General features: G+C 38.7%; 1 protein-coding gene across 6 annotated transcripts in view; it reads left to right on the top strand.

Moving 5' to 3' along the window:
• RAD18 (RAD18, E3 ubiquitin protein ligase) overlaps nucleotides 1-22809 on the top strand; it is a 111888-nt gene that overhangs the window by 58844 nt on the left and 30235 nt on the right. For 4 of the 6 annotated variants that reach the window (XM_027522912.1, XM_027522908.1, XM_027522907.1 and 1 more), the window contains 2 exons: nucleotides 6494-6628; nucleotides 11237-11414. In XM_027522912.1, the coding sequence (XP_027378713.1) occupies nucleotides 6494-6628; nucleotides 11237-11414 (313 nt within the window). Of the gene's footprint in view, nucleotides 1-6493; nucleotides 6629-11236; nucleotides 11415-14788; nucleotides 14932-22809 lie in introns of those variants that run through there. The other 2 variants (XM_027522910.1, XM_027522911.1) reach the window with 2 other exon arrangements.

Below are 22809 nucleotides of genomic sequence, written 5' to 3'. Positions count from 1 at the left end.
TAAACTGAAAACAATCTCAGTATCCATAAACACATTGCAATACATTCAAAAAAGAACTAACCCCTGACATTTGAAACAACAGGATGAATCTCAGAAACATTATACTAACAGAAAAGCCAAACTGAAAAGGTAGCACCCTGTATAATTCCACTTATGAACCCTTCTAGAAAGGACAAAAGTATGGTAACAGAAAGCAGATTGGTACTGCCCGGGGCTACAGGTGGAAAAAGGCAGGGACTGACTACAAAGGAAGTCTGTGGATAATTTAAATCTTTGTTTTATGGTTGTGTTGGTAGATAACACAGCTATGCTGCTGCTGCTGCTGCTAAGTCGCTTCAGTCGTGTCTGACTCTGTGCAACCCCATGGACTGCAGCCTACCAGGCTTCTCCGTCCATGGGATTCTCCAGGCAAGAACACTGGAGTGAGTTGCCATTTTCTTCTCCAATGCATGAAAGTGGAAAGTGAAAGTGAAGTCGCTCAGTTGTGTCTGACTCTTAGTGACCCCATGGACTGCAGCCTACCAGGCTCCTCCATCCATGGGATTTTCCGGGCAACAGTACTGGAGTGGGGTGCCATTGCCTTCTCCCTAACACAGCTATACATTCTCTTAAAATGCGTCAGATTGTCCACTTAAAAATTTTTTTGTGCAAATTATTTTTCAGTAAGTCTGATCTTAAAAAGTTAGTGAGAAGAATAATACTCCTGTTTTTGCAAATCTCTTTAATGTCTTGCTTACTAGAGACATCTTGACTCTCACTCACATTAACTTCTGCATTTAAACTGTTGTCATGTGTTGTTTTAGTTAAAATATATGAAAAGTATCCAGTTTGTGAGACAGGTAATTGATTTCATGACTCATGTTTCACAACACACTGTGGCAAGAGTGGTTTCATAGGAGAGGAGACATCAGAAGCACTTAGAATTGATTGAGACCAAATTTGAGGTGAGGAAGTGGAGATATGAAGGCAGACAACTCTTAGGGCAAGTTTCACTGTGTCAGTAAGAGAGAGAAATGAAGTCAAAGCTGGAGGTGGGTGCTGGGTCCAGGGACGGTTTTGTTTGTTGATAGTTCAGTTGGTAAAGAATCCGCCTGCAATGCAGGAGACCCCGGTTCAATCCCTGGGTTGGGAAGATGCCCTGGAGAAGGGATAGGCTACCCACTCCAGTGTTCTGGCCTGGAGAATTCCATGGATTGTAGAGTCCATGGGGTCTTGAAGTGTCGGACATGGCTGAGCAACTTTCACTTTAAAGTTGGAAGATACTTAACCCAGTGGTTATCTGATCTGTTTTTACTGCAACTCACAGTGAAATTTTTATTTTATATTACTGTTAACTGTATGCACGCATATTACTGAAATAAATTTTGCAAAATAATTTTTAATCTTTCCATGTTTTTACAAGGTTGTATTTAGATATTTTCAAATGATGTTCGTATGCACCGTCCTTGACCTTGACTGTCTCCAACATTAGAAAAAATTGTTTTCTGTCATTTTTTTCTCAGAATTTCTTTAGTGACTTTGAAAAAATAAAAGTATTGAGATAATTGACTTCCAAAACCACTTGGTTATGCTTATCCAAACCATAACTGATCTTACTTTTTTTTAAAAGCGGGGACAAATTACAGAATTCCTGTGTGTTCCCTGCCTCCACACATGCATAACCTCTGCAAATACCAACATCCCCACACTAGAGTAGTATATTTGTTAAGCCTACATTGACACTCATAATCAAACACAGTCTGTAGTTTACTTCTAGGTTCTCTCTTGGTGTTGTACATCCTATGGGTTTTGACAAATTAGTGACGTGTATCTACCAATACAATATCATACAGAGTGTTTTCACTGCCCCTGAAGTCCTCTGTGCTTCATCTGTTCATCTCCCTTCCTCACCCTCAACCCCAGGCATTGATCTTTTCACTGTCTCCATAGTTTTGCCTTTTTGTGAATATCCTATATATGGCTGGAATTATATAGTGTGTATGTAGCCTTTTCAGATTGTCTACTTTCACTTATGTGCCTGCCTGCTCAGTCTTTTCAGTTATGTCCAACTCTTTGCAACCCCTGGACTGTTACCTGCCAGTCTCCTCTAACCATGGGATTCTCCAGGCAAGAATACTGGAGTGGGTTGCTGTGCCCTCCTCCAGGGGACCTTTCCAACCCAGGGATAGAACCCATGTCTCTTACATCTCCTGCATTGACCGGCAGATTCTTTACCACTGTGCCGCCTGGGAAGTCCCTTGTGTCACTTAGTACTGTTCGTGTAAGGCTCTTCTGTCTTTTCATGCCTTGATAGCTCATTTCTTTTCAGAACTGGTTGACACTCCACTTTCTGGATATACCACAGTTTGATTGATTATCTGTTAACCTACTGAAGGACATCTTGGTTGTTTCCTCTTTCCATTTTAATGCACTCTGGCACTTTTTATCCTATTCTTTTTGTTTTATTAAGAAAAAGATGCTGATCTGGACCTACTAAGTTGTATTCACAACCCACACTCTAACTTTCAAAAGCACAATCCCATCCCAAACTTACTTGTATGCAGTGGGAAAGATTCAAAAGAGAGGAGAAGTTGGTGTTACAGGAAAGGATAATTGCATACATTACATCCTTGAGAAGGCCTTAATGGAATCAGAGCATAAATAAGAGCTTGGTCCTTAAATGCAGCAAGGACAGCCTTTGCATGCTCACTGCGAGGGAAGATAGATCATGTGTGCACAGATGAAGTAGTAATAGTTGTAAGATGTCAGAGTTCCTGTTAGAACTTACCTGTATTTTCAGAGTGATGTGAGCCCAACTGAAAAGGAAGTGTTGCAGTTTTGGCGGAAGTGTGAAGTTGTCATTTTGGAGAATTGTAAAAGTTTACTGGAGAAAGGTAGAAAAGTTGTATGATAGTGCTGAGTGCTCATTTGAGACTTATGATCATAAATTTAAAGTGAGGCTAGTCAGTTCACAGTTGAATGAATAATCCCATATTGAGTGTTAGCTTTTACTATTAATCTGTTCTTCATCCATGTTTCATTGCATGAATGTCATAGCTAGTTGGTAAAAAAAAGACATGAGATTTTATTTTGGGAGACCCTGACTTCAAACTCTTCCTGTGATATAAAGTAGATGAGTATGTATCTCATTGGTGTCACTGGACAGGCTTGAGTCTGTGCCACTCTTGGATCCTGGTTTTGGTTCACCCCTGGGTTCATGGGCAGACCCAGAGATACTCTGGGTGTAAAATATGCTCTAAAAAGAGCAGTGAAGGTAGTCAGGGTATGAAGGACTTGACTTGGCACTAGAGAATATTATATTTCCATTTGGCAAGGCAGAAAGGTATGATTCAAGGACTAAAAATCTTGAAGAATATGACTTGGTTGCATGTGAGCTTATTCATCTGCTCCTGCCACTATCTGATCCACTTAAAACTTTTAAGAGGTAAATTCAGGGCATTGAATTTAAACTCTGAAGTTTTGCTTGCCAAATGGCATTACTCCTAAAATGAGGTGGAGAAATGAATAGGAACGATTTTATCAGTCATAATCTCTTGGCATTGTTCACTTTTTGAGCAGTTGTTGTTGGACTTCTTGGGCCAAAGCTGGAGCAGTGGTTGCCATTTACTTTTGTTTCTAGTCTAGCTGGAGGGGTAATTAGATTTAAAAAGAAAATCTCTTTTTTAAACCTGGGATTTTATTCCTTCAGAAGACAAAGTCATTAAGCCTTCTTAACTGTTACGAGATTACATTAGGAAGTTTCTTGAGTAATTCTTAAATCCATAATCTGTAAATTAACAGTGGAGGAGACTTGTTAACAGAGCTGATTAGATTATGTAGACCCCATAGTGCTGTTGCTCTTGCCTAATCATAAGATCTCACCTGTTTCTGAAGAGCTCAGTTTTCCTAATAATCTTTATGGGCAACTTATTTGTTCCTGAGATTTTAGCCAGTCTCTTATTTAAAACCTACCAGACACTTTACAGCCCAACACATTAGTTTCACTGGGAGTTTGCATACACATACCATACACATAAATATGTTGGAATCAGGAACAGTCTCTCCCTAATGTTCAAGGAACAAGGTGGTTATTGGATGAAAACAGTTTAAAAACTTTTAATTATTTGCAGTATGACTCTAAAATTATATAGAATTTACAACAACATTTTAGACCATGACTTAAGTGTTTAAGGTTGCTAACAGTGTTTAAGTGGAGAAGGAAATAGCAACCCAGTCCAGTATTCTTGCCTGGAGAATCCTCTGGACAGGGGAGCCTGGTCGGCTGCTGTCCATGGGAGCCTGGTCGGCTGCTGTCCATGGGGTCTCACAGAGTCAGACATGACTGAAGAGACTTGGCATGCATGCATACATTGGAGAAGGAAATGGCAACCCACTCCAATATTCTTGCCCAGAGAATCCCAGGGATAGGGGAGCCTGGTGGGCTGCCGTCTGTGGGGTCTCATGGAGTCTGACACAACTGAAGTGAGTTAGCAGCAGCAGCAGTGTTTGCAACCTCAGCTGTTTGAACCTTGGTTTAGAATAAAAAATAGATGTCCTCAAATCCATGCTCTAACAATGAATGAGTGGCTACTCTTTATTGAGTAAATTAATGTACATTAATAGTGGTGACCTGGAGGTCAAGCTTAAATTATCTTCAGAGGTGTTTGAAATAGTAGTAAATTAAAATTGATTAATTATAATATACCAAGATAGATTGATGGTGGTGGGGGTCTTAGATTATCAAAGGGGTTCTGTTAGAAAACAGGCAAGAAATGTGAAGGAAAAGGGGGAATTAAAGTTGGGTATTCTTTGTTTTTATCCATCTTTCCTAGAAACTTCTACTTTTAAACTCAGTTAATATTCTTCCTCCTAGTACGGTTATATCTTAGAAGTTAGACTGGTGTCTTTTGGAAATATTTAAGAAAACAGCCTCTTTCATGCTCTAACAAAAAGCTTTTTTAAACGAGTATGGGATGTGGGAAGAAACCTACAGAGGTAAACTAGGAATGTTATGTTTCAAGTCTGTATCTGAGAAAAGGAGAAGATACTAATATAAAAGAAGGTTGCCACAGCATCTCCCCCCGCCCCCGCCTCCGCCCCACAACCGCCAGGCTTCTTAAATTCATTGTAAATGAGTTCAAAGGGTGCTGTTCTTGAGCACATTTGTGTTCTTGAAGTAATGCTCAAAATTCTCCAAGCCAGGCTTCAGCAATATGTGAACCGTGAACTTCCTGATGTTCAAGCTGGTTTTAGAAAAGGCAGAGGAACCAGAGATCAAATTGCCAACATCCACTGGATCATGGAAAAAGCAAGAGAATTCCAGAAAAACATCTATTTCTGCTTTATTGACTATGCCAAAGCCTTTGACTGAGTGGATCACAATAAACTGTGGGAAATTCTGAAAGAGATGGGAATACCAGGCCACCTGATCTGCCTCTTGAGAAATTTGTATGCAGGTCAGGAAGCAACAGTTAGAACTGGACATGGAACAACAGACTGGTTCCATTAGGAAAAGGAGTACGTCAAGGCTGTATATTGTCACCCTGCTTATTTAACTTCTATGCAGAGTACATCATGAGAAATGCTGGACTGGAAGAAGCACAAGCTGGAATCAGGATTGCCGGGAGACATATCAATAACCTCAGATATGCAGATGACACCACCCTTATGGCAGAAAGTGAAGAAGAACTAAAAAGCGTCCTGATGAAAGTGAAAGAGGAGAGTGGAAAAGTTGGCTTAAAGCTCAACATTCAGAAAACGAAGATCATGGCATCTGGCCCCATCACTTCATGGGAAATAGATGGGGAAACAGTGGAAACAGTGTCAGACTTTATTTTTTTGGGCTCCAAAATCACTGCAGATGGTGACTGCAGCCGTGAAATTAAAAGATGCTTACTCCTTGGAAGGAAAGTTATGACCAACCTAGATAGCATATTCAAAAGCAGAGACGTTACTTTGCCAACAAAGGTTCATCTAGTCAAGGCTGTGGTTTTTCCCGTGGTCATGTATGGATGTGAGATTTGGACTGTGAAGAAGGCTGAGCGCCGAAGAATTGATGCTTTTGAACTGTGGGGTTGGAGAAGACTCTTGAGAGTCCCTTGGATTGCAAGGAGATCCAACCAGTCCATTCTGAAGGAGATCAGCCCTGGGATTTCTTTGGAAGGAATGATGCTGAAGCTGAAACTCCAGTACTTTGGCCACCTCATGCGAAGAGTTGACTCATTGGAAAAGACTGATGCTGGGAGGGATTGGGGGCAGGAGGAGAAGGGGACAACAGAGGATGAGATGGCTGGATGGCATCACTGACTCGATGGACGTGAGTCTGGGTGAACTCCGGGAGTTGGTGATGAACAGGGAGGCCTGGAGTGCTGCGATTCATGGGGTTGCGAAGAGTCGGACACAACTGAGTGACTGAACTGAACTGAACTGATTATGTTCTTGATGTTCACTTTGTCGATTGTGGACGTACGTGTACCTTTTATAGTCCTGATTTACTGACCTCTTTTGAATTCAGGTAAAAAACATCAGGATGAATTTCATCTTCTGGTGGATCAAGCCAAAAAAGGATACAAAAAGACTGTTGGAATGTCCAAAAGAAAAGCAACAAAAGGAGATGAATCTACAGAAAAACTATCCTCTGTATGTGTGGGTAAGAGACTTTAATTAAAAACAGAAGTGTATTGAATTTTACTATTTTTAATATAAAAAAATAAAATCAAAGAACTTTACTTTGGACTTATTAGTATATTTAGACATGTAGCAGTTGTTGGATGTAAACTAGTTTTATTATTCCAGAAATAAATGAATGAGGAGGTGTCCTGAAGATATAGTTTCTAAAAATACCTCTTCCTTTCATGATAAATCAGAAGTTTATTAGTTGTTTAAGCTTGAGGTATAGGATTTATTGCTGCCCATCCTCAGATATCCTACAAAGAGAATAAATTATTTTTACTGTAGTTCACTGGTATTTACTTTGAATGGAATGTTTTGCTAAAATATCTAAAGCTAATACATCGCACATTCCTTAATTTTAGCCCATGTAAAAATTTGAGATTAATATTATATTTATATTGCCAGGACTTTAAGTGAAGTGAAAGTCACTCAGTTGTGTCCAACTCTTTGCAACCCCATGGACTATACAGTCCGTGGGATTCTCCAGGCTAGAATACTGGAGTGGGTAGCCTAAGTCAGTGGCTGTAAGTACATTCACAATGCTGTGTCACCATCACCACTATTACACTCAAAACTAACCTATCAAGTAATAACTCTTTCACTTAACCCACCAGCCCTTAGTAATCCTTGGTCTGCTTTCTGTGTCTGTGAATTTGCTTCTTCTGGGTACCTCATAAAAGTGAAATCATGTATTATTTTTTTCTTCTGTATCAGCTTATGTCATTAAGCATAATGTCTTCAGGGTCACCATTTTATAACATATATCAAAATCTATTACTTCATATGGCTGTATAATACTCCATTGCCTCTATAGACCATATTTTGTTCATCCATTCATTTGTAATGGTTTTTTTCCACCTTGTGGCTATTGTGAATGATGCTGCTGTGTGCATTGGTGTTCATGTATCTGTTCAAGCCTCTGCTTTCCGTTCTTTTGGGTAAGTACCTAGCAGTGGCATTTCTGGTTCTTACAATAATTCTTTGTTTCCCTTTTTAGAAACCACCAAACTAGTTTCTGTAGTGGCTGCACCATTTTACATTCCCATCAGCAGTGCTGAGGAATCCAGTTTTGCTATATGCTCATCACTTGTTATTTTTCATTTTTCTTACTGAAACCCCATATTGGTAGATATAAATTTGTATCTCATTGTGGTTTTGATTTATATTTTTCTAATGACTAATGAGATTGAGATTTTTTTATATGGTTATTTGCCACTTGTTTTATTTCTTTGGAGAAGTGTCTGTTTAAGCCCTTTGCTCATTTTTTAATTGGCTTGTTTTTTTTTTGTTGTTGAGTTTTAGGAATTCTTTAAATATTCTGAATATTGATTCCTTATATAAACTTTTTCTCTGTTGTCTTTTTATTTCCATGATAGTATCTTTTGATGCAAAAGTGCTTTGTTTTGATGAAGTTCAATTTATCAGTTTTTTCTCTTGTTGCCTATGCTTTCACTTTTATATTCATGAAGTTGTTGCAAAATCAGTGTCATGAAGTTTTCCTCTATGTTTTCTCCTAAGAGTTTCGTAGTTTTAGCTCTTATTTAGGTCTGTGGTCCACTTTGAGTTAATTTTTGTATATAATATAAGTAAGGGTCCAGCTTCATCCTTTTTACATGTCGATAATCCAGTTTTCTGAATACCATTTGTCTGAAGACTATACTTTCCCCATTGAATGCTTTTGGTATCCTTTTTGAAAATCAGTTGGCTATATATGTGAGGACATATTTCTGTACTCTGTGTTCCGTTTAATTGGTCTGTATATCTGTTCTTACACCAGTGCTATTCTGTTTTAATTGCCATAACTTTGTAATAAATTTCAGTCAGAGGATATGAGTTCTCCAGCTTTATTCATCCTTTTCAGGGTTGTTTTGGCCATCTGATTTCCTTTAAGATTCCATGTGAATGTTGAGGTGGATTTTCTATTTCTGTCAAAAAAATAATCCACTGGGATTGCATTGTATTGCTGGATTGCTTTGGTTAGTTGACATCTAAGTAGTTTATCCTTTTGGTGCTATTGCATTCTTTATTTTTGTCCTCTGTTCTCCTGGTGTTCTGTAGAAGGTTGCTGACTGAGTACAGGTTTTTTAGGTATATTCTTTGTGGTCTTTGTCAGCAACTTAGTTCATGCTGTTATTAAAATATGTTGTCAGAAAGCAGTTTAATCCCTGAGAAAATCCAGCTTAATATTTCAGATAAAGAGAATATTTTTGTTTATTGGTTGACTGCCTTTTGAAGACGATTGATTGCTTATACTCAGGAGTTGTGTGTTCTTTGTGTATGTACGCATGACTTACTCTCTCTAGGGTTCAGAGATGAGCACTGCTGGTAGATTGCTGTGTGTGAATGCGTGTGTCTGGGAGGGGTGGGGAGTGTGAGAGAGAGAGAGAGAGAGAATGGAACAGGCTGAAAGGCTGGGCTTTGTACAGTGTCATACAGCCAGTGTAACATTTGCTCTTTACAATAACTGGCTCATCAGAGTGCCAGCATAAGTGCATGAGGTATGTGTCTTCTTAAGTAAAACCTTCATCTGTTTTTGATGCATGTCTTTGGAGAAGTTTAATGTTGGGGCCTCATGCGTTCAGCTTTATTTGGAGTTCTCTCCTGAGATCCGTGGACAGATAAGAAGGATAACTGACTTTCACTGTCCATGCTTGTTGAACAATACTTGTCCGCAAGAGGAAATTTATCCTGTGGAAGCTTACGTAGGAGTGGAAGGGGCTTCCCTGGTGGCTCAGGGGTAAAGAATCCACCTGCCAGTGCAGGAGATACAGATTCCATTCCCGGTCCAGGAAGATCCCACATGCCAAGGCACACTGAAGACCGTGTGCCACAACTATTGAGCCTGTGCTCTAGAGCCCAGGAGCCATAGGTACTGAAACCTGCATGCTCTAGAGCCCATGCTCTGCAACAAGAGAACCCACTGCAAAGAGAAGCCTGTGTGTGCTAGGACTAGAGAAAAGCCTGCACAGCAACAAAGACCCAGCACAGCCAAAAATACATACGTTAATTAAAATTTTCTTTAAGTGAAAGAAGAGAAGAATATAAATCAGGTGTAAAAATAAAAGATACTCATGTTAAATTCCTTCTCCCTGGATTACCAACTTGATTGTATTCGCCCAGAAAGTTGAGTGATAGTCACCTGGGTTCAGTGGGTCATTGTGTCCTTTTAACCTGGTTGTAGGTGTCTGTTTGCAAGAGAAGATCCTAGAGATCCTGTCTTAGTTAGCTGCTCATTTCCATTTCCCAGATAAACATTAGAGGATATGGCTTGTATTGGTAATGAGCAGGCTTAGTGAAAGCCAGAGAACATCAGGAGCTTAGTTTTAGAAATTATACTCTTGTGTGATGTATGCTGTTCTCCAGTGTAACAAGAACTTATACTTATTTCTGGAAAAATCTTGATCATATGAAGTTGGGAAGGTTTGTTTGTTTGAAGAATATGTCTTACTCCTTTTCCGTAATTTTTCCACAAAACCTTGACAGTTCTTGTTGGTGTCCTTTGTGAAAGGTCACTTGTCTCCACAAGTGTATGAGTAGTGTGTAAAAGCTCTGCTTCCCTGTGAGCAAACATGCGAAAGGAGATTCTGTCCTCATGGCACATGTCAAGGGGGTCAGGTGCTTACTCAGTCCCTGACCTTAAAGTCAGCACAGCTGAAGTCCCAGCACAGCTGCACGGAGATGACTTCTGCCTTCATATTTGCAGACCTTTGGTCACACCTACAGGTCACATTCTGGCAAACACTGTCTGCATCCCCTCAGCTGTCCTGGGCCTTGATCTGCAATAAGAGAACTCAGAAAGTGAGAATATGACAAGGGATGAGTAGAAATGTGATGTGTCTTGATCAAACAGATACCTTGGTTATGTCTGATTAGTTTTTCTTTTCACCAGTGAATAGTAGATTCTGTGTAACAGATTTAGGAAAATGACCAGAAAGATTCACTACCATACAACAGTCGGTGACAAAGATTGTAGTTCTCTTAGTAATTGAATCTTTAATACTTTTTTGTAATTTTTTTTATGTTTATCACTATTCTCTGATCTATGAAATATGCAGGAATTCTTGAGCTTCTCTGGTGGCTCAGATGGTAAAGCGTCTGCCTGCAATGCAGGAGACCCGGGTTCGATCCCTGGGTTGGGCAGATCTCCTGGAGAAGGAAATGGCAACCCACTCCAGTATTCTTGACAGGAGAATCCCACGGATGGAGGAGCCTGGTAGGCTACAGTCCACGGGGTCGCAAAGAGTCGGACATGACTGAGTGACTTCACTTTCACTGTAAATAAAAGCCTCATTAGAATTATAAGTTTTTCCCCACTCTTGATTTCAAAGAAAATTTTATTTTTGAATTAATGAATCTGGAAATACATGGGTGGATAGTGTAAGCAAATGGCACAAGTGTAGTGCTTATTCTTTATTCTCTGGCTCCAAAACTAGAGTTTTGGAGTCAATATTACATAAACTTCTATTTTACCAAGTACAAATAGCAATATTAAATGTAGTGGAAATAATAAATATACAGAGGTTATAAATTTTAAGGTACTCTTAAATATTTCTTTTTTTCCCTTTCTTTCCTTTTTCTTTTGTAGGACAGGAAGATAATAAAATTAAATCATCAGATACACCCTCGGTAGAAACAAACCACTTCCGTCAATCAAAGCTGGACTTCCCAGGGAAATTAGAGCGTAGCAGACAAGATGATTCTTTCAGTTGTACTGATATTCAAGAGGAAGCTCTTTCTTCATCAGAATCAGATTCATTCAAAAGGTAAGAAACTTACAGTAGTTGATTATTTTAGATTTCTGTTTCCTGTGCATGCTAAGAGACAGGCAAAATTAACCAGAAAATATCTCTGAGGCCTGACACCGTTCCTCCTCTCCTCCCATTGTCTCCTGCCACTTTGTAAGGTTCACAAAGTGAGGAGGGCAGGATGTGGAGGGTGTGTATTGCAATCACAGGGGACTTTGTTTTCTGCTCTGTAGCCTTTTCTTTTTTAATTGGAAGTTTTGGCCACAGCAATCAGAGCAGAAAAAGAAATAAAAGGAATCCAAATTGGAAAAGAAGAAGTAAAACTCTCACTGTTTGCAGATGACATGATCCTCTACATAGAAAACCCTAAAGACTCCACCAGAAAATTACTAGAACTAATCAATGATTATAGTAAAGTTGCAGGATATAAAATCAACACACAGAAATCCCTTGCATTCCTATACACTAATAATGAGAAAATAGAGAAATTAAGGAATCAATTCCATTCACCATTGCAACAGAAAGAATAAAATACTTAGGAATATATCTACCTAAAGAAACTAAAGACCTATATATATAAAACTATAAAACATTGGTGAAAGAAATCAAAGAGGACACTAATAGATGGAGAAATATACCATGTTCATGGATTGGAAGAATCAATATAGTGAAAATGAGTATACTACCCAAAGCAATTTATAGATTCAATGCAATCCCTATCAAGCTACCAACGGTATTCTTCACAGAGCTAGAACAAATAATTTCACAATTTGTATGAAAGTACAAAAAACCTCGAATAGCCAAAGCTATCTTAAGAAAGAAGAATGCAACTGGAGGAATCAACCTGCCTGACTTCAGGCTCTACTACAAAGCCACAGTCATCAAGACAGTATGGTACTGGCACAAAGACAGAAATATAGATCAATGGAACAAAATAGAAAGCCCAGAGATAAAAAAATTTTAATTTTTATTGAAATATAGTTGATTTACAATGTTGTGTTAGTTTCTGCTGTACAGCAAAGTGAATTGGTTACACATATACATATATCCACTCTATTTTAGATTCTTTTCCCACATTGGCCATTACACAGTATTGAGTAAAATTCTCTGTGCTATACAGTAGGTCTTTATTAGTTATCTCTTTTGTATATTGTAATGTATATGTTAGTCCCTATCTTCCTAGTTTATCCCCCCTCCCTTACCCCCTGGTAACCATATGTTTATTTTCTAAATCTGTAACTTCTTCTCTTTTTAGATAAGTTCATTTGCACACTTTTTTTAAGATTATACATATAAGCAATATCATGTGGTATTTGTCTTTGTCTGACTTACTTCACCCAGTATGACAATCTCTAGGTCCATCTATGTTGCTGTAAATGTAGCCTTTATAGAGATATTTTTCCTAAAGTTAGAAAAGAAGGCATGATAGACAGTAAAATTTTTATCAAGAGAGTGGGTGAAGGAGATAAAGACAACTATACTAGAAAGTAGAGATGACAAGAAAGACAAAAAGAGAAGAATTTAATTGAGCAAATATAATGGATGGGAAACCTTCAAAAATGAGAGATTTGAAGGTGAGTCATTTTTCCAAGTGGTTTTTTAAAAGACAATTTAAGATGATGATGTGATTTTGAAAGATGACATAGCATTAAGCTGTGTATTGTTACCATTTTGTGTTCAGGTGGGTGCAGCATTCTCTTGGGTTTCTGTGCCGTAATTGATCAAACGTTTCAGTTTCTATTGGATTTCTACATTTTCCTCAGTGTTTGTTATACACCTGAAGCTGTGGTAGAGCTCTTCCTATAGAAAACTTTTGTTTCTAATATCTTTCACATCATTTTGACAGTGGTAGGTGTTGTTGCCTTTTGAATGAATCCTACTAATCTGAAATGCTAATAGCAACGTGACACTGTGAATGTGTCTTGGAAATTATTTGATCTTACTATTTGTTCATATAAAAATTGTTAGTACTCTAGAACGGTAGATTCTGTCTCATCTAAAATACCAAATTAAGAAGAAAATTTTTATAAGAAGAGTATTCCCAAAGATCCTCTATTTTCTTAGGGCTCTTGGGAAACAGCTTCAGGTTATTTAGAATCAAGTATTAGGAACGGAGAATCTTCTCATTTTTTCCCTGAGCATTTCAGGGCCAGAAACATTGTATCCTGAGTTGGGTAAGGGCAGAACACATGGTAGCCTGAGTTTTTCCAAGACTTGGACTGATGGACAGTTCTGGGGCAGTAGGTATTGTTTGTTTTTAAACACAAAACTTACCAGAATACAGTAGGATAGAAATGGAAGAGAAACGGAGTCCTTGGAAAGAAGAGTGAGTTTTTAAGCATAGTCATGAGATCCTTGAAAGTTCTGGAATGCCAGGATGAAATGGGACATTTTTATAAATTTGTAGTGGGGCGAATGGAGGAGAGTGAAAGGGGAGACATATGGCAGCCAGGTGGATTTTTATCTACTGGTGAAAGTGTGGGAAACAGGATGAGTTTGTTGGCGGTCTTGATTTCAGACAAACTTATTCATGTTTGTCTGAACTGTGAGAGGATTATTAAACCATTTAAATTTTTTTTTAAGTAAGCTTTTGTATTTTTCTATAATTTAATGTATGTATGTATGTTTACACATTCACCCATACACCATGACCAGTGAAACTACCTGCTAATTGCAAATTTTTACCAACTTTATTGAGATAAAATTTACATACTATACAGGTCACTCATTTAAGTGACAGTCAGTGGTTTTTAGTGTTTCCAGAACTACACCACCATCACCACAATTTTAGAGCGTTTTCATTGCCCTCCAAAAGAAACCTCATCCCCGTTAAGCCATCACTTTCTATATCCTCCCAACTCACCTGCCAATCACTGATCTACTCTCTGTCTTTGTGGGTTCACCTTGTCTGGACATTTCATATATATGGGATCATATAACATGTGGTCTTCTGTAACTTGGCTTCTTTTACTTAGCATATTGGCTGCAAGGTTCATCCATTTTGTATGATGTTTCAGTACTATATTCCTTTTTATTTCCATAATATTCCATTGTATGGATTTGTATTTAATTTCTTCTTTTATTAGTTGATGGACATTTGGGTTGTTTCTAATTGCAGCTCTCACAAGGAAAAAAATTACTGACTTTTACTTGCAAACTTTGGAAGCTTAGTTCTAGAGACTGAATATAAGGATTGCCTGGGTGACCTTGAGAAAGCAGTCAGTGTCTGTTACTCCTTTCTCAAGTATGAATAAGTCTTTCTTTTCATTTGCCCTTTTATTTTGTCAGATTAAGGTTTTTAAGTTTGAAAGATTGAGTCTGTTCCTTATATACAACCTACAAACTAAGGCTAAGGGGACGGTGTGAGTGAAGTGGTATTTGCTTTGATACAGGGCAGGCCACTGGGCAGCTGAGTCCACTGGAGATTGTTAAGGAGGAAGTGAGCAAGGGAAGCACCGGTGGTGCAGCCGAAAGGACCAGCTTCGAGTCAAGATCTGCTGGCTGATTTGGGAGACCATCTTTGAAGTCTGTTTCCTTTGCTATAAAAAGCATATAAAGCATATAAAAAAAAGCATATAAAAAGCATATAAAAACCCTTCCCTTGAGGGGAAGGAGGGAGAAAAAGATACTAAATTGTCCAAAAAAAAAAAATAAAAAATAAAAAGCATATATAAATACCTTCTATCTCAGATCTTTTGGGAAGGTGAAATGAGATAATAAATGTAATAAGAGTCTTTGATAAACATATGGTTATTATTTCTAGTTTTATAAAGATCAAATCAACTGAATTTTCTTCAGTAATACTGGAAAACTTGAGCTTCTAGGACTGAATATTTCAGAAATGCTTTCATAGTCCCCAATTCCTTCATTCTAATTCTTAAGCTGTATCATAGGAGTAAATTCCACAGTTTATCTTTTTTTTTCCCTACTTCTGTTCTGAACTTTAGAAAGTTATAAGCCTGGCCTAATTAGTTCATTTGAAAATTCATTTAATTGGCTTCAACTGGGCACTCAATAACCTCAGATATGCAGATGACACCACCCTTGTTGCAGAAAGTGAAGAGGAATTAAAAAGCTTCTTGATGAGAGTGAAAGAGGAGAGTGAAAAAGTTGGCTTAAAGCTCAACATTCTGAAAACGAAGATCATGGCATCTGGTCCCATCACTTCATGGGAAATAGATGGGGAAACAGTGGAAACAGTGTCAGACTTTTATTTTTGGGGGCTCCAAAATCGCCATGGATGGTGATCGCAGCCATGAAATTAAAAGACGCTTACTCCTTGGAAGGAAAGTTATGACCAACCTAGATAGCATATTGAAAAGCAGAGACATTACTTTGCCAACAAAGATCCGTTTAGTCAAGGCTATGGTTTTTCCAATGGTCATGTATGCATGTGAGAGTTGGACTGTGAAGAAAGCTGAGCGCCAAAGAATTGATGCTTTTGAACTGTGGTGTTGGAGAAGACTCTTGAGAGTCCCTTGGACTGCAAGGAGATCCAACCAGTCCATCCTAAAGGAGATGAATCCTGGGTGTTCATTGGAAAGACTGATGCTGAAGCTGAAACTCTAATACTTTGGCCACCTCATGCGAAGAGTTGACTCATTGGAAAAGACTGATGCTGGGAGGGATTGGGGGCAGGAGGAGAAGGGGACGACAGAGAATGAGATGGCTGGATGGCATCACTGACTCGATGGACATGAGTTTGAGTGGACTCCGGGAGTTGGTGATGAACAGGGAGGCCTGGCGTGCTGCGATTCATGGGGTTACAGAGTCGGACACGACTGAACGACTGAACTGAACTGAACTGGGCACTCATTACCGAGACACAGTCTCCGTTTCACTCCTTGTTGTATTTCCAACCCATTTGTTCATGTTTATTTCCTCACTTTGAATGAGTACCTTGTCTCCCAGCTCACCAAGCCAGGTCATCTGACCTGTCTCCAGATTTTCCTTTCCATTTTAAGTTTTCTTTCTGACCTCTTCTTTCCTGTTAATTGTAAGAGAAAGATATATTTCTTAAGACATTTCTAAAGACATATTCTTTCTTAAGACAAATTCATCCGACTCCTCTAAGACATTCCTCCATCACTTATTCCCTAAGTTTGCTCTTGGATGTCTCCTTTTTCTGAGCCCTTCTTCTTATCTCTGCTTTCTCTAATCCTTCCCACAATGCAGGAAGTAATTTCAACTTCCTCCATTACAACCAAATGCCTTTGGTGGAATCAAAGCACTTCAGAGATTAGTGGTCTTTGTCTGGTCCAATTTTTATTTTCCTTAATATTCAGACATCAGTTGAAAGGAAGATGGGGCACAGCACTCACTGACTTTGTTCAGATCTTTTCCGACTGTGAAATTCTTTAATACTGTTATTTTTGACAAGCATAATAATCGTTGGAACATATCTGTATTTTTTTTACCTCTTGTCCATTTCAGACCATGAATCAACCTTCTAGAATCATACTTATTCTTGTATATTGAAGTGTTCCTGTCTTTTTTTCTTTGATTTTTTGCAAAAATTTTCTCATTTTTTCTTTTTATGAAAGATTTATTGCTTTTGTTTTAAAGTACAAGGTTTTCCAAAGTACTTTTCATTTAGATGTTATGCATATTTATCATGAAAAATAGAAAATTTAGGTAAATAAAAAGTAAAATTCAATAATTTTATCAGCCAGAAATGACTTTTCATATTAACACCTTTGTATGTACATCCTTCTTAAGATAGTGGTATAGATGCATAGATAGATAGAGGAGCATTTTTAAAACAGAGGACCTTAGTATTTTATAATCTTTTATGCTTTTTTTTTCTTTTTAAGAGACAAGACATACTGTGTTAGGTTTAATGTGAGTGTAACGATTTTGTGATTTGTTATAGATCTCACTATTATATTGTTGAATAAACTATCACTTTTCTTTTTGTTAGAGCAATATTTAAACTTTATGTAATATGCCAGGCTGACAGATGAGAATAATCTTATTCTAAGTTCCAGTAGATGTATCCAGTCCACATAATTATTAGGATGTTGTTTGTTGCTAATTTGATTCTTAGCTCTTAAATAAGTACTTCTCTTAGAGTTTGAATTATTAGTGTTATATTGATTCTTTCTTGCCAATATGAAGACAGAGGATAAATAAATTGATAAGAATTTTAGATTTTTGTACACCTCTTAGTTTCCAGGAGTTCAAGAGACTTGTCCAAAGTTCTGTAAATTAGCTTATTGTTCTTTATAAGGAGAGAGGGCCCTTGTTCGCTGAGTTTTGGCAAGCAGAGAAAACTACATTTTTATTGAGTGCTAACTTATAAGAAAAGATGCTTTTGATTGTGGCCCTAGAGATGAAGCTTTATCTTCATGTAGAGATGAATAGTGCTCATGCTATATTCTTTGGAAGAATCTTTAGGTCATTATTAAAAAAAAATGGTGCACTTGAATTCTAGGCAGTGTAAGTTAAAAAGAGACTTTTTTAACTGGAAAAACTTGAATAAGGTCATAGATAATATCATTTGTTATATCAGTATTCAATTTCCTGATTTTAATAATTTTATTAAGATCATGTAAGTGAATATATTTGTTCTTAGGAGATGCACACTAAAGGGTTAAAGGGACATGATGGCTGGAACTTACTCTCAGTGCTTAAAAAATTAACTTACATGTATGTGGGTACACATACACACTCACAGACACACATACACACAGAGAGTGAGAAAGCAAATGTGGCAAGATGCTAGCAATTGGAAAATCTGGATGATTGGTCTGAGTCTTTTTTTTTTTTTTGGTAAGTGTGAGATTTTAAAATTAAAAGTATTATTGAAAAGACTCACTGCCCATAGTCAAAAAAGTTTATTTATACCAGAAGATTTTCTAAAGGAAATTTGATTTATAGTTATGATTTATTGACTGAAGAGAGTGGTAGCCAGGAGTCTACATGGGATGCCTAGTATGGTTTTTCCATTGCTGAAGCCATGTTTATTTCAGTCAGTCTGTTCAGGACCAACCCAGCATGGTTATCTCAGCTTTGGTGTGTAGGAGAGTGTGGACTAATGAAGCAGGCATTGTGATTTCAGTATAAAAGAGTATCACAGAGACCAGCTAATTTTACTCCTTGGTAACAGTAACAGAGAAGAGGGCAACAGAGGATGAAATGGTTGGATGGCATCACTATTTCAGTGGACATGACCTTGGGCAAAGGAGATGGTGAGGGACAGGGAGGCCTGGTGTGCTGCAGGGGTTACAAAGAGTCAGACATGACTTAGCCACTTAACAACAGCAACAAACAGTAACTTACATGAACCTTCTTGCAGATGCCAAGTGTTGGTTATAAAAGAACCTGGGTCAGATAAGGTGTGAATGAAATGTGTTTTAACTTTTCACAGTTCCTGGCCCAAACCATCGCTTCTTTTCTGATGCTATGTCAATAGCAGCATCTTTGTGTAGAAGTTCAACACACACACAGGCACAGAACACTGAAAACTTTGGCAAAAAGGCTTATTAATTTTCAACCATGCATTTGATATATTTTGGTACAACTTTTCCTCACTTTTCAGGCATTTTCTGGAGAGCTATCTGTCCAAACTTCTTAAGAGCAAGAAAGGCAAAACACACCCTGGAAATATGTGAAGAAATCTTGGCTACCGTTTGTTGGAAATTTTAAAGAGTAGTTCAGTTTCATCCTTTCTTAAATTGTATGTAAATTGGAGAATGATGGGGAAATCCTAAGAGAAAAATGCCACTGTGACACTCATCTGAGGAATGTAGAACACTGGCACCATCTGCCTGTTGAGAAAACCATACTGAACTTATTTTGCTTATTGAAAGGAACCAGAAACATGACCTGTAGCAGCAAAGTAGTCTCTCAGCCAGAGGGACTAGGCTGATTTGTGTGTTAAGATTACCATTTTGGTTTTAGTCAGTTCTTTCAGTGCAGGTCTTGGTTGTTGTTTAGTCACTAATTTGTATCTGACTCTTTTGCATCCCCGTGCACTGTAGCCCTCCAGGCTTCTCTGTTCAAGGGATTTCCCAGGCAAGAATACTGCAGTGGGTTGCCATTTCCTTCTCCAGAAGATCTTCTAGACCAGGGGTTGGACCCATATTGTCTGGTGGATTCTTTACCACTGAGGCACCAGGGAAGCCCACAGGTCTTGGTTAGGATTGGGTAAACCTCACAGTTCAGGATGGGTGAGTAGAGCCAGATGAGGATTTTGAGGAGAGAGACTCAAAGAGTCCTTGGGGGTATGTCCTTTGATACTTTCTCTTGAAAACCTGGTGGGTTTTGTAGGAAGTTTTTGGACTCAACAAAAGTTATTCACAACTTATATCTTATTCAAGAGTCTCTTGGAACAGTCAAGTTATGTTGATAAAATAGTAGATGGTAAAATACTGTGGGTGCTGTAGTTTCCACAGGTGTTATATGAGTGCTCGGAGAGTTCAGCGTCACATCATTCAGTCCACAGGGAAACCCACTGTAGAGAAGTGGAAATGAAAGGTTGAAGGAGTCACGTAGGTGGCTTAGGGTTATATACATGGTGGGTGGCAGTACCAGGATTTGAACCTAGGTCCAGATGACCTCAGAGCCCAAGGTCTCCTGACTGACAATAACTATGGCCAAGCCAGATAGATCTTCACATTCTTAAAAGAGTGTAAACTTACAGTTCTTGAAATGGTTGGGCTGAAAAGCAGACAGGGATCTGAGTGGAAGTGATTAATTTGGAAGGTGAAAGAACAACTGTAGGAAGTGGGAAAGTGATACAGGAAAGGGAGGACAGCCTTTAAGGGGTGGGTTATCAAACCACATGTCACTGTGAGCACCTGGGAACTGCTTTAAAACACTCTCCTGAGTTGTCCCACCCAAGGCAAGGGCCAAGGATATTAGTTGTTTGGTTGGGGGCTGCTCACTGCTGCTTCCAGCCTTTCATGCTGGTGACAGAGCAGGCTTTAGCACAGCAGGCAGAGGCACTGACAGCTGACAATTGGGAGTCAGGTCAAGCACCTCAGGGGCAAAGGCAAGCAGAAAGGGACAGAGCGCCAGTGGGATCTGCCAAGACAGTGACTCCAGCTGAAGTTGGAGTGGTCTGGTGTTCCATTGGCTTTGCTAATATAAGGTAATGCAGTGGATGTCTGCCTGTATCTCTAGCCTGAGAGATGCATTAGTTGGTGGGGGAGACCCAGAGCTCACTGCCTCTCTGAGCCCTAGTTTGCCAAGCTCACTTGGCTGTTGCTTCCCAGAAGGGATGTGGGAAGGATGTCTGAACAAGTGGCAGACAAGCAGATGCCAGGGGGAGGATGGGACAGATTATCTAGAAAGCGCTGAGACGAATGGATTGATCCACAAACTGATGGGAGAAAATGTGTTTATTGATGAGAAACAATTTGCTTTTCCATCTTGTGTTAATAGATAATGAACTGAAATAAGAAATAATCTTTCATCAAACTGAAATTCACCAATATGCTAAATAAAAATCTCTGGGTCTCAGGCAGAAAAATCACAAGCCCAGAACCTGGAGTTCTTTGTCAGGAATATTTCCTAACGGTCCTGGTTTGTTTCTCCTCGCCAGTGACTAGAGCACACTGTGAATGGGCTTTGAGGTACATGTGGACGTCCTCTCCCCGGTGTGGTGGCATAAATCTACTGGTCTTTTTGGGGAAAGTCTTTAGAAGACCCTCATTAGTAGATGACAATCGTGTGTGCCTTTGAACCCTCTGTGGACCTGAAGGGGGGAAAAAGCCAACCTTCTATTAGACACACTTAATGGTAATTAGTTTTAAGTGTTTTTTACACAGAATTGCTTCTTCATGCTTAAGAATTAGAAAATATTTTCATGTATATGTCTCTGAAGTGCTTGATTTGCACAGATGTGTGAACCTTTAATGTTTCACTAATATATCTTTGCAGAAGTTTGTCCCTGACTTATATTTCAGAAGACTTTTGTCTAATCCTAACCATCTGTAGCTTAGCATGAAAAAAAATATATATATACATATATATATATATATAAAATTTGCCCTTGTCTTAAAATGGATGACAAATGGGATTCAGGTTTCTCACTATTGGAGGGGAAATTACAGGCAAGGCTAAAACTATCCATGTGATACTGGATTAAAATTGGAGACCTTAAAATTCCTGTTCAGCTTAACATAGATTCAGATGGATACATACAGAAATACTTACAGATCTTTGTGGATAAGTGAGCTAGTTTACATGTATGTTTCCTTTCTCTGTGAGCTGCCAGAGCCCAGAAGCAAGGTGGCACAGTTTCTCAGGGCACACTTCGTGCCCTGATCTTGGTTTCTAGTAACATTCTCCAATAGAAGGAACCAGTGCTTCTTGGAGAAATGGTTGAACCAGGGCTGGGGCAGGGAGCTAGGAAGTGCTAGAAGGAGAGAGACAAAGCAGGGAGAAAAGTGAGGAAGGAAAGGAGAGGAAGGAAAAAGTAGGGGAGGAGAAGAGAAAGCAAAAACCTAACACACATACCTCAGCAGGAGATCAACGTCAACATTGCACCAGTGTTATGATGAGGGTGTGTGTTCTCTTAGTGGGATGCCCTGGGAATAACACATTACCTCTGTGGTCTTTTCTCCCAAAATTCAATAACCTCAAATTGTGAGGAAAATAAATCAGACAAACTCCAGTTGCGGGGCCATTGTGCAAAATAACCTGACCGCCAGCATGCCTCAAAATTGTCAGGGTCATCACAAACAAGGAAAGTCCGAGAGATTGTCACCATCTGGAGGCACCTAAGGAGACCTGGCCACTAAATGTAATGTGGTGTCCTGATTGGAATCCTGGCACAGGAAAGGTTAAGGAAGTAAAATGAAGCATGAAAGAAGATTTCTGTTTTCCTTCCTATTGTCATACTTGTTTTACCAGCTTTGCTTTCTTGTACTAATGTTTTTACTTTATAGAGTGATTTTACCTCAGAGGATGTAGCCCACCCAGCCTTTACATTTCATCAGAAGAGAAAACATGGATGATTTACAACAGACCTCGTCTTCTTCAGTTACCATTTTTTATTAGTGAATATATACTTGTACAAGTGATTTGAATAGTGATCCTCCTGGAACAGTGTGAAAGTACAGATAGTTTTTATCTTTTCTCCAGTTTTCACTGGCAAAGGATATTTGGTTACATAATGAGGTTTTCTTCTACTCTCAGACACTTCCTGTTGACACCTTTTGGGTTTGTTTTTTTTTTTTTATCATGCATTTTCATTGGATGATCTGATGGACTTCTTTGTAGTAGCCTTTTACATTTTTGTTTTATAATACATTCATGTGTTTTCAGCATTCTGAGTCAGTCCTAGGTGGCAAATATTCTCTGTTTTCCCCAAATTCATGAACTGCCGTAGTATAAAGATCCTCTATAAAACTGCTTTGTGCCTATAGTTTTCTGTCTGAGGAGAGAGTTTTACAATTCCACAATG

This window comes from Bos indicus x Bos taurus, chromosome 22 (genome assembly GCF_003369695.1).
Source record: "Bos indicus x Bos taurus breed Angus x Brahman F1 hybrid chromosome 22, Bos_hybrid_MaternalHap_v2.0, whole genome shotgun sequence".
Lineage (NCBI taxonomy): Eukaryota > Metazoa > Chordata > Mammalia > Artiodactyla > Bovidae > Bos > Bos indicus x Bos taurus.
The sequence above is the reverse complement of the archived record's forward strand: the minus strand, read 5'-3'. Positions and strand labels throughout refer to the sequence as shown.